The following is a 15739-nucleotide window of genomic DNA, read 5'->3' on the forward strand; positions in this document are numbered from 1 at the left end:
CCCCTTCCACCAGGATTAATTTAAAACAAACATCTGTTATGCCCCACTGCTGCCACCCCCTGGGGATGTCCCTGCCCCGGCATGGAGTGCCTCCTTCCAAAAGCACGTTCCTAGCACAGTCCTAGCCATGTCCTCAGCAGTCTCTTTCCATGTGTCTCCTTCCTGCATCTTGCCAAGAGCATCTCCTCACATTTCTACAAATATATTTCTTCACATATCTCATCCCTTTGAGGCTGTTGTGCTTTCTTAAGCCTGTTTGGGCAGGGGCACTGTGCCCTCCTCTGGACCAGCTCTGTTTTGGCATGGAGTGGGTTGTTTAGGCTGATTTTGGAGCCCTCTGGAAGCGGTTGTGACCAACACAGGAGGGTTAATGGTCTCTTCCCCACACAGATAACCCCTGCAAGCCCTGCTACCCAAACCCTGCCCTTTACCTCCAATAGAGGGACAGAAAAGTATTCCTGAAAAAGTGTCACAGAGAAAGCTGRAGTATTTTTATTTTGCATGCCAAATGTGTTTGTATTTACATACCTAACAGATAAGCCCAAATTGCATGCATCTTCGAAAAGCTGTTTGAATATAATCCTCACTTTCCATAGTCTGCTTGATCCTTAACTAGCACAGTTTAAGTGGAAAGTGAATCCACTTAACATACGTGTACTGKTGTGGAGTACTTTGAACATAGCTGCAGTCTTCCAGGACCCTCCTTCTGAGTGCTACAATACTTTGTGAAATGAGTAACTGTGCTGGAGAGCAATGCTGAGTAACTTAGCCGGAAGGGCTTTTTATTGCACTTTGAGTTAACAGAATAGTTTGACAAAAGGCAAACCCAACCTTCAAAGCAGAACTTGAAAGTAAACGAGCCCATTTCCAGAACAATAAATCCATGTAAAACCATAAGCACTAACTCAAGAATATGCGATGGTCAAATTAACTTCTTTTTCTTTTCTAACACGACACAGAAGTAGCAGTTATGAGTGCCCAGATTCTGAAAGTCTTTTCTTCGACAAATTGTTGCATTAAAGCTAAAGACTTTTTTCTATCTAGCAAGTTGAAGAGCAGGACTGATGAATTTGAGAACTGCTTAAGTTCAAAACATTAACTACTAGCCTGAAGATCAGTATGCATAAAGATTCACTGYTACTGATGTGAACATCAAGCCTTGAATTTAATTTAGCCATAAAATTGTCAAATACACCAAATATATTACATACACTTTTGCTATGTGTGAATTTCCTTCTATTTATGTTCTATTGGACAAGGTAGAACAGCAATTAATGAAGGAAACACTCCTTGTTGCAACACACGTTATTTTTTAAGATCTGCTGCCTTCATGGTTGGTGGACTTGGCCTTTCTGTTCCCCATAGTGCTTCTTTTTCTCCTACTCTTGAAAATTTTGTATTGTACCAGATAATCTCAGAGTCTATTAGTAAATTGAAATAYGTTCATGCGTTTTCTTTTCTTCATCAGGCAGCCTAAGGGACACAAATGAGCAGGTATACAAACATTTCTGTTTGAAGAACTCTACTGTAAACAAACCAGAACCAAGTAAGGTTTGCGTTTATCAAATAGCTTTTCAAACATAAATTATTTGTGCTGTGTTTTCATTTCATAAGGAATAGAATAAAATTATCCTTACTCTCTATGGCTACATCATCCACATTAGGGAGATTACTCTGTCCATTAATCAGCCTTAAAGAGAGAGCTGAGACTAGAAATTTGTTTCTACAATTCTAAAACCTGAGCTAAATGTAGATGTTTATTAGCTGACAGCTGCAGAAAGACTCAACTACAAAAAGGCTCAGAAAGAAATCACTTCTGAGGTTCAATCACCAGTAAGGCACAATATAAAATTGTTATCCTTCAACTCTATTTTTTTTCTTTTGAAGAACTAGAGCCAAAGAAGTTGTAAAGCCAATAATAAGCATAGATCTCTTTATGTAGATCCCTTTATCCTCTCAGTGGGACATCCAACAGAGGGCAACATCACACATTTTTACGCAGCCTAATGCACCAACACGTCCTAATGAGCAACCCGTACTGCTCCCTCTCAGAACTAAAGCTCTGCCGTGAAAACGTGGCAGAAAGCCAACCTTCCACTCTCCAGAAACAGACTTGCATGGCTGAAAAAGGACTCGCACTCATTTTTACTGAGTCTGAGAACTGTAAATAGCACAATATGTGCATAATAAATTTTTTTTTAAAAAGAGATTATAGTTAACTTTGAACTGGGTAAATGTATACATATGATCATCACATTTATTCTTATTTTGTATACAGATCAACCTTTGCAAAAGATCTAACCAGAAGGACTCATTGATTCACATACCAGTTGTGCCCAGCTCACCTTAAAGTTCTAAGATCAAGTTCATCTAACCTCAAGAGCTGCTTGTCTACTCAGGATTCAAGTTTATAAAAGAGAAATGAAACTGCCTGAGCCTTCAGGCAATCTTTGTTCTCAAATTTTTAAATCAGTATTCTCTGCTAACTATTCCACATTAATTCTCTACTGTAAATTAAACCACATCCCAAACTTCTTGTTGTGAAGCCCTCAGAGTTTTAATAATACAGCAACTTGGAAACTGCCTAAAAATCTCTTTTGTCAAAGTGTCACTCACTACATTACTGGAGAAAAGTCACTTTAAAGTTAGACTATTTGTTAATGATAGAGCAGATCTGAAAGGATTAGAATTTACATTTTTATGGTAGGTTAGAATGTTAGCAGACTGCTATTCAGCTTATTTCGAACTGGCTGAAAACAGTAAGGAGCCCAAATGCTCCAAAGAACCGCTGAACCCAGGGCAGCGCAGCTGGCGGCAGCCAGGCTGAGCGGTGCTAGCAGGAATGCCATGCTGCCAGCAGGCACGCCGCGCGACGTGTGTGCCGCAGGTGCAAGAGCCAGAAGGAATCACGTAAGCCTCAAGGTTCAGAGCTCGTTAGGGTATTCCTGATATTCAAAGCCCAAATTATCACCCCAGCGAGCAAGAAGTGATGAAGAGAGCATGCTAGAGCCTTCCCGAACATCAGCAAACGCTGGTCTGGCGTAGCTCTGAATGGGACCRTGCAATGCCTTCTGCGTTCCCTGCAGTAGCAATCTTTCCTGAAATTTGCAGAGCTTCTATTTTACTCTCAGTGGGAAAAAAGGCCATGGTGTGGGTATTATTTTGTTTCTGATTCTTACAATGCTATGATGAAATGCAAAGATTAAGCACTAAGAATGACAGCAAGYGGTTGCCTTTCAGTTGCTCAAAAGGCTTCCACTGCTCGGCTGGAAGTTACAGCCATTCAGCTGCGAGAGCTAGTAATTCATTGGCATGCACAGTCCTAGTCAGGTAYAACTTCAAATAAAATTGATTAATTTAAGCCAACACTTGCTTCAGGTCTAATACCAATTCACTGATAAGGACCTAAGAAGCCCGTGTCCCGCTAGAAAAAGATTCTACTACTGGTTGTGTGTCTTACATGCTGACTTTGTTTTCTGATATTTTTATTTTTAAACAAGATTTTCCTAGGTGAGATCACAGTTTCTAGCTTATACTGATTTTCAAAAATTAGGCAACCAGTCTAAAGTCTAAATACATATCTTAGGTTCTCCCTAGCAAAACTAGTAAGTTTTGAGAAGTTACAGAATAGAAAAATAAAAAAGATTCAGGAAAAGGAAAAGAGTGTACTAAAATTGTACAGTAGCCATTTTATTCAGCTGGAAAAAAAAAGATAAAAATTCAGTTAAAAATGTTGTGTTGTAGTGCRTGTGTGGCTGTGTGTCTGTGCRTATATATGTGTGTGTGTGTGTGYGTGTGCGTGCGCATGTATCACGCTAGGGGAGATTTATTTAAGCTGTATTTTAAATCTACGAATTTTACTGAAATTTCCAACATTAGCCAAACAATAGTATTGCTGTTTTTCATCTAAGGCTTTTCTACTGCTTAGCACTCCTTGATCTGCTTCTCTCTGGTAGCTTTCTAGTTTGTTAGGTCAACCACCATCCTGCTACTCTTGCGTTCCTCTGCAGAGCCCACATTTCACAGAAAAACACTTCGAGGTAAACTCTTGAGCACCGCATTGATCAGATTTTTTAAAAAAGAACAACCTCCACAAACCATCGATTAAAACTTACTATGTGTTAGGAGCATGCTAGGTAATTCTCTCCAGTCACTAGAGCATGGCTAATCTGTGTAATAACTTCAAACAACAGACCTACTGTTACAGATGTTTGAGGCAAAAGTATTTCCTGCTTACAGACGACAGAGTGGTTCTTTGCCCGCTCTTGCTCGTAAGTCAGGCTGATTTGACTGCAAGTGCACGTGGCCCTAATATTGTTCAGCCATGTTTTTCCCAGCATACAAAAAAATAAGTATAGTCTTAAATGCTGAGTTACTTTGGGATGATTTAAATTGAATAATAATTAGATACAAACATAATGCAGTAAAAAGCCTGCTGCACTTCCCTCCTCCCAGAGTCAGTCTGTAATTCTTTCCACCATTACGGAAACAGATCCAGTTTTTCTGTAAACAACTCTTATAGCAAGAAGAACACCATATATGGACCTCAGGTGACTGGTAAATTACAAAAATAAGGACAGTTAGTATCAAACAGTTACCTGGCAGCAGGAAAGTCCAGGGGACAGTTTGACGAGGAAAGGGCTCCCCAGGCGAGACAAGGCCACCTCGGTGTTCCTCTGCTGTGATCCATCAAAGTAAATGTATGCTCCTGTAAACAAATTCAGAGAAATATGTCCAACGGCAAACAGCCACCTGAGAAAATTAACTCTCCCTTTAAGGCTGCCGCGGGCACATGGACCTCATTCACACACCTAAACGTATGGAGCTGCAYCCCTTTCAATGCAGCCTCAGTAGGTTCAGTTCATCCTCTCTAGGCAGATGCTGTAATAGACAGTGACAACCAGTATCTAGATAGATAAAAGACGAAACAAGAGCTGCTAAATGCTCCTGCTGTTCCTCCCCACTAAAATTAACATGCTCCACACAGGAGCAGACACGAGTCCACAGAAAAGAAAGAAGGGGAAGGAAAAAACAGTAGCTCAGCAACTTGGATAATGAGGGTATCCTCTCATGGTGCCTGTGAGCACTTAAAGTTGAGGAAATGAATASAGACCACTGAAAAACAAGTTCAAATACTGCTTCTACAAGGGCTTCACTGTGAAGAATGCATTCCACTGGATGCATTCTTTCATCCGCCCTCTTTAGGTAAAAGCCTTAAGACCTCAGTCCTCCATCCCCTCCACGTTCCCTGCCTCTCCGCTCCCAGTGCAGTCATGGTTGGAGCTGGAACACAGAGTGCCCAGGTCAAACAACACAGACCTCAGTTGGTATTCCTAATAGATACACTCTAATTGGCTTAAACAACATTACAAGTAGAATTTGGAATTAAAATTAATTTCCTTTAAGGTACAGTATTCACTCTTAGCATAGCACAATTGATTTTAAGCATGCCAACAATGTTGCAAATAATGGGAGGCAGTAGAAAAAGCTGTATTTTCTCATGAGGTCGGCGGACTTGACATTGTTGTCTGTGCTAGTGGAGATGAAAGCTTAATTAAAGATCTAATCTGAACTCTGGCAAACAAACTGCCTTTGGATTTGAACTACAGCAGATGTGCTTCAGACAAAGGTAGGAAAGGATAAGCATCTTCAAGGGGCCATAAAGCAGCATATTTTGAATACCGTCAGTGCTGTCTTCACTGAATACWGAGATTTTTTCATGAAACTCTATGCAAAATAACACTAAAGGCTCAGTCTTATTTGCACATTGATATTACGCTTATTGCCTCACATCTTGGAAAATCAGCTATTGTGCTGCCACAGCCATACTCCTTAGTCATTTATTTCCCATAGACAGATAATGAAGCAGAAGATTAGGTCCAGCCCTGAGTGAATAATTACACAGATTTTCCAAGACTGGCAGAAAGAGGTGACCATTACAGCTTCTTGTACAAACAGGCATGCTGCACTCTGCAATGCAAGGGCAGCTCCTGTCGTTGGCATACAAGGGTACTTCAAAGGAGGCACTCTTGATTTGCAGTCGAAGCTCTACAACAGCTTTGTTAAGATCTTCATTATTCAGATTTTGCAGCTGTCCTCTCCAGGAGAGAAGAGATATGAACACTCTGCAGTATTACAAGCAACTACTGCAATCTAAAGAACAGTATCCCTGATTTAATGTTAGCAAAAACTTGCTAAAAGAACCTCATTCCCATTCTGTAAAGAGAATAACTAGCATGTACAGGATTTAAAAGCTGTGATGTGGTTTACACAGAGCACAGTAACAGATGTTACTCAAAGACTTTTGAACCAAATTATGTGGGGAGGCTTCATTACTAGGACTGGGAGGGCTGCATTGTACAGTAGTTTACAGATCTGCTTGAGGCAGATGCTTCAACCTGCAGCCTACAACTTTGTATGTACAGAGATATGAATCTAATTCAAAATTAGCTGCTTCAGGTACCAAAGCAACTTAAGTGCAGAAGCATATAGGTCAGCCTGTGCTAAGTTAACACGCTTTTTAGTAAGCATAGCAAGTGATTCTTCAGGTAGCCTTTAGGACTTCTTTAGGACCTAGAATAATCAATGTGGGAAAGATGTATCGTAGGGCCCTTCTCCAGAGCTGTAAGTATTTGAAAGTTGTTACTTCTCTACTAAGGGAACGTAGTTGGAAAGGAATGCAGTTTGAAGAGGATACAGTAAGGCAGACCCATGCCTTTCACTCTAGAGTGACAATAAAATGAAATATCAAATAAGTACTCAGAGCAGCATCTCTTTGGTGTACTTCGCTGCTTCGAGACCAGTGGATAAGGGGGTGTATGATCATGCAGTTRTATTTAAGATATAGCATGTGTACACATGCTCAAACTCCTCTATGTTTGCTCAGGCAAATTTTAGTCTTGGAATTCCTTTACCTTTGAATGTTTGTGGTGAAATGGTTATATTTCACCTTCCYTGAATGCGAGCATATGAGTTCTGTTTGTGACATAATATATTAAAATTTTTAAAATTCTTGTTCCGATCCTTGTCCTACTCAAAGGGATATCGGACTGTAACTCAAATTTTAAAACAATCTTCTGCTCTTGAAGCATAATAAATACATTTTAATAAATTAAACTCATAGAATATTTGCCAATATTATTTGGCAATGATAAACATGCTAGGCAGTTTCAGTGTTATGTAGCACACCATAATATCATTTTCCTTTTGAAAAAAACTTTAAACCAGTCATCTGTTGGGATCATCTTTTTTCAGTTGAATGTATTTTATAGCAATTATGAACTCATGGTGAAATAACTGTTTAAAGGATATTACACTTGCTCTATTTGTCCTGGACAGAACTGAAAAATTTATTTGCACTCTACAAAAACCTGCAGTGAAAATTTCATCCAGTTATATTTTCAAGAATGGCTTACGAGTGATACAAAGATGTTTATTGTATACGCAAATCTGGCTATGTCAGTTCAATGGGTAGTATCTGAAAAAACTGAAAGCAGCATCAAATCTCAAACCTCACTGATGTCCTAACAAAAAGTGATGGYTGCTAAGACACAGTAACCAAATAACAAAGATGAAATCTAAGAAATAGCAAGGCTGAAAGACAAGCTCTCTATATTATGGTAATTATGTTATATATTATGTAGTATGTATTTTTAATCTAAATTCATCAGTGTGATATCTTTCTACAAGTATGAACACTCATCATAGAAGGAGAAAAATAATCAAAAAAAAAAATCTCACCATGTTCAGCATTAGTTGTATGATCTCTGTCAGGGAGTCCTGTGTCAAGGGGAGCCTCTGCTTTCGTTATATTCCACTGAGCATCAGCCGTACTTAGTGGCTTCCATCCACAGAAGTCAGTCTCAAAATTGCACATAGTATAATTAGCTATTGTGAGAAAAACAACAATAAGAGATCATTATGTTGAGTTTGATGCAACAATTTAATGCCAAAACTATTGACATCTTATATTTGGATGTAAAAGGAGTTTTATCGAAGAATCACTGATATTTTTTACTGAAATCTATATTGTTCAGCTAGGAAAAAAGTTTTAAAATATACATAATAGATCAGGAAGGTCTTTCCATTCTTAATCATTGAATTCAGAACAGTAAAAGAATCCACCTGTAAAATAACTAGCTATAGTCTAAATAAAGATGAGACGTATAGATAGCCTCCCAATAAATTATGAATTTGAAGTTATATACTTTTAAAAGATGAACTTTACTGGGAAGTTGATCACAAAGGTAGAGTAAAAATTCAAATGTATCTAGTACTTTAAACACCTTGAAAATAAAGATGAAATAAGCTTATGGTTAAGTTATTTTGAAAATGGGATTTAAATTTATTATTTACTTAGGTCTGCTGGAAATTTTTGTTGCCATGTAAAATGCTACTCTACTGCAAACAAATTTTCTCAGTTGATATAGATTAGATCCACATAAATTGTATAACACGTTCACGTTCTATTTCATTTCTAGAATTAAAWTAACTATTTTGATAATAAAATATTACAAACTGCAAGAGTTTCATTCCCTAGTCCAGAACAGCTTCAAAATATTCTGTACTTAATTCTTTGGGTCACTTACTACAATTGTAAAAATTACTCTGGAACTGTGCATGGCAGTCTCTAGACTTCATGGCACATTTATCCCATTATATCAGCCTCAGACGTGCTTATATTTATTACTGCAATTTTCAGATTTTACAAATACAAAATGAAATACAGCTTTGCTGAAGAACCACGGTAGTTATGTCCTGAAACAATGTTCTTCCTGTTATAAAGAGGTTATTCGAGCCATTAAATCCCAAGGTATGAAATAAATTACTATATCAGTATCTCTTAACTAGATTCACTACATAACATTAAAATCCGATGGAGTATGCTTTTTCCTATTTAGTGCAGTATATTAGTTAAACATTAMATTTATTTAACTTATTTAATTACAGAATGCTGTGGCTTTTGGCAAGATATCTTGTTAAGCAGACTTCAATTGATAATATGTTAAGGTAGAATATGCAAACTGACATCTAAGTCTAAGCTGTTGTGCTGTATGCTAATTAAATACAATCTCTGGGCACTGTGCTTGGCTAAGCAGTCTTTATATGACCAGTGTGACTCAAAAAAGCAAACATTCTTTGCTTAAACACCTCTTTCCTCTGGCCTCCTCAAACCCTGCCAAAGATCTTCTACCTAAGAAGCTAACTGAAGAGACTACATGGTAATATCCAAAAAGACATCAATAAGTGACAACACAGATATAAGGAACTTACACACTAAGGCATCAAAAGCCAGTTCTTAGGAGGAAAACTCAGACCAAAATAAATATAACTGTTTAAATCTGAAAGAGAAATCAAGATGGCACTAACCGTTAGTTCATATTTTATAGACTGATAATATACCTTACAGTGGGTTTCTCTCTCTCTCTCTCTCTCTCTTTTCAATGCATATACTTAGAACCTACAGAAAAGTCATTATGATCATATGAATAACAGCACGTTTCACATGCCGATGACATCAGATCTGTTGTCATTTAATCTGGCTCAGTGCCACATTAACAGTTTTGCACTAGATCATAGTGAACAGCTGACCAATTTAACTGTATTTAATAATATTATGTACTAACAAAGTGGGCAAAGCAGCAAGGATGTGCTAAAAACCAACGCACATCACTGTTCTTGCCAGTCAACGGGAAAGGGGAAGTGTGATAGAACATCCATCTTTCACATTGACAGCCAATAGTATGATTTTTCGTTGTTATTATTTTGCCGGGAGATGGCTCCCGATTTTTTTTTTTACATAAAAGCACTAGGTTAACATCATCCCTACTTTTGTCACCTAACAATGAAAACTAGCTCATTTGAATGATATCATGCGTAGATATGAATACTTTATGATCATATACAGGCACTGACATCCTATGCTCACGTAACAGAGTCCAAAGAACATAAAGATGGAGAACTTTGTCCTCAGCACATTGAGACAATGACTCCCACAACACTGGCTTACTGCAAAAAGTCTTGTGCAAGGCTCCCTTCGTCTCTGTGGAGATGATGACAACTGAAAATATGGTTCCAATTTGATATATAGAATTTCTTACTCTGAAGAGTAGTTAGTTTTTGAGAACATGCCTAAGCTGTGGGTTGGTTCTCAAGTGAACTGTGAAGTATTTGTTCCATGCTGCTGAAGCCTGAAATTATAATGAAAATATCCCACTATAATTGAGACTATCAAAATTTTTGTTACTGAAACCACCAAAGAGCTTTGCAGGAAAACTGCTCTGGATTAACAATAAGGGTGAAACCTGAGAATCACGTACCATGAATGGACTTCATTCATGATCTTAGCTATCTGTGCCCTTCACTGATCTAAAATATTCATTGAACCTCTAGTCTTTAGAGATACACATTATGGCTTCCTTGTCAGATTACTGAAAGGTGCAAGATGAAGCCTAAAGATTCACTTTACTTTTATCTAATTCAAGGGTGAGGGAGAGAAAGGCTTGAAACATGTCTGCACTAAYATTTATAATTATATTATGTTAGGGATAGTAAATTAGGTAACTCCTGAATAAAATACATAGATATACTTAGAATTTGCTATAGTGGGAGCTTTTTAATGATACTGTTCTTCATTTCTTTCCAAAACATCAAAAGATCTATTGTTGTCAAGTATCTTTGATTTTAGCCTTGCACATTATTTTCTCTCCAATAAAAGGTACTCCCTGGTTGTCAAATGGCAAGCAATTGCCCCACAACACTCAAAAAAGACAGAACAGAATAGGAACAGAATACCAAAAAAGATACATTATGCTGATAGAGTGCGTAGCCATTATTATAAACTGTAGACAGAGCTAGCAATTTCTTATGAACTCTCATGTTTTCATTTGAGTTTAAACATCACTTAAAATTGAAATATTCAGCTGCAAGTTCATTTTGTAGGTAACTTTCTCAAGCTTTATATATATATGTGTATGTATATGTATATATGTACATATGTACGTATGTACAAAGTTCCTTGGATCCATTGTTTCAGATTAAAAGCTAGAAGGAAAATCAACATGAAGATTTTACTGACATCAGACTGTAAAAAGGTATTCCACGTTTTATAGCAAAAATTACAACTTTAATGGCTAAATTGTAAAGAGTTCATGCTTTGCACAGAAAACTTCAAATTTGCCTGCAGCTGGCTTTTGTATAAGTCTTTGGAAATCTTAACAAAAATTCACTTTCAGTTGAAATCATAAGTATCAGTGAAGTTATAGTATCTTGCTTTTGTAAAATTAATGCTTTTCAAAACTATAAAAATACTTTTAAATGTTTTTATTCTTCCCCTTTTCACTGAGCAGATATCCAGACTTTGAAACCTGCTGTTTGTTAAGGCAATAAAGCTTTAATATACATTGGTATATTCTTGGGATAATTCTTCATTTAAAACAAAAATGTTAATATGCATTCTTTTTGCTTTGCTCCTCAACTCAGTAGGAAAGAAGACAGTAAGTTCCTGTCATGTCATCAAATGCGGGGTTCTTCATCCAACAAATCCTGCTCCTTTTCTTCTTCCTGGGATAATACTAAGCCAGATTTTTCTAACGCTTCAGATTTAGAAGGAAATGTATAAACATGGTCTATTTGTTTGAAGACACATGCATTGGATAATGCACACACAAAAAGACACAATCTTAAATCAAATTATTTAACTCAATCACTTTTTATATCCCTAATCAAGCCTAAATACAACTATAAAGGCACAAAAAACACTCATGGTGTTGTTTTCTGAAGAAAACAAATTCCAGCTCTAGTTAAGTATATGCAATCATGCCAACAACAAATTTTAGATGGTACTTTTTTTTTTCTTTTTCACTGCACTTGCATTTTTAAAATGACAAATTCTATAGAAACATACAATCATCATGCAGAAAAACTGAGCAAAGACATTTACCAGTTCCATCTGCTCTACCGTAAGCAGTTTATGGAAATGTATATGGAAATGAAATACTTCATGTTAATAAACAAAAATTTAATAAAATATTAATGTTAGGAAACAGCTAGACTGTAAATGCAAGTGAAACCCAATTGCCTGAGTTAATAGCTTCACTTTAATTTTATCCTTTCTTGATCCTAAAAGCTAAGAGGTACTTGCAAATGCTTAATCAAGATTAAAAAAAAAAAAAAATCTACACTTAATTTGACACTCAAATCCAAGTGAGACAATTTCTCAGCATATCTTTTCACTGCCTAAACATTAATAAACTCCTTTCCTGTCATAACACTGCATAATTTTCATTATAAATAGCCCTTTGCAATATTTTTATTTGGGCCTTCAGGAAATTATAGGGAATGCATCATCGACAATTGCTGGAAAATAAGTGATAATTTATATTTTCTGAGGAGCTGTACTTCAGTTATGTAAGTTAAACAGATGGGAAAGTATATTCTGGGTATATTATGTTCCTTCCAATTGAATCCCTTACCATCACAGTTTATGTTATTTCCTTTCTGCGACAATTTCACACGATTCAAACTGCAGAAAGATGTTCCACGTTCTGAAAGCAAAACTAGTGAATCCTCATGCATTTTGACATGCACCTATTTGCATTTCAGCAAAAGAGAAAGGAAATTAAAAGACAGACAACCACTTGCTTTCCTTTTAGTAACAAACCTAATTTGAAATATAACCTGKTTTTTTTTTGTAGGTGTATTAACATTTCTCAGCTAGTCAAGCATTAAATTATTATACCAGTTCTGCAAACAATGACAGTGGGATCTAACCAGGAGAAAAACATTCTCCAAACTCTTCCACTTTAATTTCAAGAAATAAGTGTTCGATAAAACCATAAATCATCAATGTGAACCAATTTGCCACATTTTCTTAAATAACTAGCAAACAAAGCATATACTCCAAGAGCACTTGGAGGTTAGCAGGAAATGCTTTCTTTCTACCTCATTCTACCTATACAGCTCCCCTTGCTCCTTATGCAGAAAAACAGAGCAGTACTGTCAGCTCAGCTGAGTTACCAGCCAATTAACGTTGCTTCAACTTTGCTAACATGATGCTTTTTAGTTCTACTCTGACAGCTTGATCAAGTGAACACAACTGAAGACACATAGCTCTTTTCTCCATCAGGTTTGTGCTTCTCTGAGTCCTGGAACTGAATTAATTGGGATGCTGCCCTTGTGATGGAAGCACCCAAGTTCTCGTGAAATTTTGAGTACAAAACATTAGTGATCATCAAAGCACTACAATGTGATTACTTTGTTGTTAATATTTCAGCATTTCCAGCTGAAGCTTAATATTCTGAGAAATGGAAGTGTTATATGTATACCTTTATACTCACTATTGCTACACATTCCCTCACAGTTTGTTAAGATTAATTTTTTCATTAATAGATTATTATTTACCTTAAAGTAATGGATTTATGCAGAAAGATGGCCCCAGGCCAGCAAGCCTGAATTTCTTTATGTCACAAGACACTAGACAGATATCTCATAGGACCCTGATGTCTTAGGTGAGCTAACCTCATCCCCTTCTGGAACGACTCACTTGCATTCCCTAGGGTTGAGAGACTTAGTTTTAAGAAAATCTCATGTCAGCACCGGATCTGCAGAGAATAACCATACGTGAATCAACAGGTCCTCCAGAAAACCTCCAAGATGTTGTTTCATTCCATCAAAATAAAATTGACTCCTTAAGAGAGAGACTGGAATTCCGTACCTGAAAGTTTTCTGTATTATGAAACTGATAATCTTCTACCTTTCGAACAACTAAGCTATGGTTGAATTAACAAAACATAGTTTAAGATCTTTTAAAGTGCATGTATTTTAGTAAATGTTTCACGAAACCTAAAGGAAGTTGATATCTTGCTGACCTGCTCTTACTCTCTGAAGAAATCCACCTTAGTATTACTATGCTGGCTGTGAGCAAATATTGAAAAAGAAAAAAGCAACCTTTGCTAAAACCATGAGAGTAAAACACAAAGGTGCTGCTACACCATGTTGAGCAGCAATGAAGAAGCCCATTACAATAATATAGATGTTAGTTTCTTTTTCTCCATGTGTACATACAAGACTGATGGACGGATACTGGCAATCCCAGAAATTTAGTGTGTACTTCACAGCAAATTTGTAAGCATGTACTAAAACAAATGACTCAGCCTAAGAAAAATGTAACTTAAACTTGAATGATAACAAAATGATCTATATATTTGTTCATGTATTGCAGAAACTTTCAAGAATTTATAATTGCAAATCACTATACAGCAGTAAAAAAAACATATTTTTAAAGTTATTCAAATTTCCTTGGTTCAACATACTTTCTATTCAATAATACAAACCTTAGGTAGGCCTAAAAATATCTGATCTATTATTGGAGGTAAAGAAGCAGAACAGAAGAGTTAAACTGAACATTGGTGTTTTAAGGAAGCTTTTAATTAGACTTAATAAGAGGAAGATGATGTTCTTTCAGAAACAGCTGTAAGATGCCACACCCCAAAATCATTTTGCACCTCCATGAATGCTGATGAGCAGGTAATTTCCAGAAAAACTACTACAAGTATGATATCACTTGAAAACAGCAAGTGCTTCCTAGATTCCTTGCCAAGTGGCTAGAAATCCTAGATAGTGATTCATTTGAAATGCTTATATGTATTATGCGTGTTACATATAAATAATAATAAGCATAAAGCTTGATATTTTCATCATTTGGCATGCCATTTAGTGAAAAAGTTCCTTTATGTTACGTGGGAAAAAAGAAACATCAGCATGAAAGAGTTTCTTTATCCCTCAAATGATCTAGGAACTATATAACATTTTCTCCATTTTGAATAAAGTAACTAGGATTTGATCATTTATTAGCCTTCATTGTGAACTAAGAAATTTAGAAGTGATCTCGGATAAGTGATGTCAAATAAGATGTAATGAAAACAGAATTTAATAGTAAAAACATTAATTTAACAATCTACTCACTTCATTAGATCCATTGATTTCAATGGAACTTCTCAAGTAAGCAATTATGCACATGTGTGAGTATTTCCGAGAAAAGTTCCTTATTTTTCAAAGACTTTTAATTCTTATATGCTAAATTTATATATRTATATACACACATAAKTGTGGAGAGAATAAACAGAAAGTTAGAGAAGCATTCTGAAACATACCCATTTGTTCTTGTAATAAATTGCATTTTTATAGGACCATTTCTGTCAAGTTAACATGAATGAAGAAAAACATTATTTTTCCCTCCTGTTTTAATGAGGCAAAGAAAATCCTCAAAGACCAGGAGGATCCTTCACATTGCTAGGTAACAGCTGCCTGCCTGTGCTTTCATTCAGTATGGAGATCTGCCAGCTCTGTATCATGAGAGTACTTCATCAAAGGAAACTACTGAGGATATGTCCAAAGATAGATGCCAAAACACATTCAAGAATATAGGCAAAAATATGCACTAYTGTACCAGACAGGAATTTTTACTTGAAATTAATGTGAAAAAGAACTCAAAATATCATGGAGGAAAATTTCAAGTTCATGAGGAAAATGTACATAGCGGGAGGAAAGCTTGAACAAATGACACAAATAAAGAACAGTTTGTACTTCAGGTCTCTTGTTCTGCTTGCAGAAACTGTCAGAAAGATGAATTTTCTAAGCAGACCAAACTGCTGAAGAGCCAGTTCCACCCTTAGGATAATCTTTTCAGGAAAGGAGTCTACGAGGTATCCAAAACAGTATCAGCCATTAAAATGGACCA

General features: G+C 36.5%; 1 protein-coding gene across 2 annotated transcripts in view; it reads right to left on the reverse strand.

Moving 5' to 3' along the window:
- MALRD1 (MAM and LDL receptor class A domain containing 1) overlaps positions 1 to 15739 on the reverse strand; it is a 278483-nt gene that overhangs the window by 227466 nt on the left and 35278 nt on the right. For both annotated transcript variants that reach the window (XM_085318263.1, XM_085318262.1), the window contains exons 10-11: positions 7741 to 7887; positions 4599 to 4708 (exon numbers count right to left, since the gene is read on the reverse strand). In XM_085318263.1, the coding sequence (XP_085174389.1) occupies positions 4599 to 4708; positions 7741 to 7887 (257 nt within the window). The remainder of the gene's footprint in view (positions 1 to 4598; positions 4709 to 7740; positions 7888 to 15739) is intronic.

This window comes from Rhea americana, unplaced genomic scaffold (genome assembly GCF_003343005.1).
Source record: "Rhea americana isolate MKP2758 unplaced genomic scaffold, rheAme1 scaffold_53, whole genome shotgun sequence".
NCBI lineage: Eukaryota > Metazoa > Chordata > Aves > Rheiformes > Rheidae > Rhea > Rhea americana.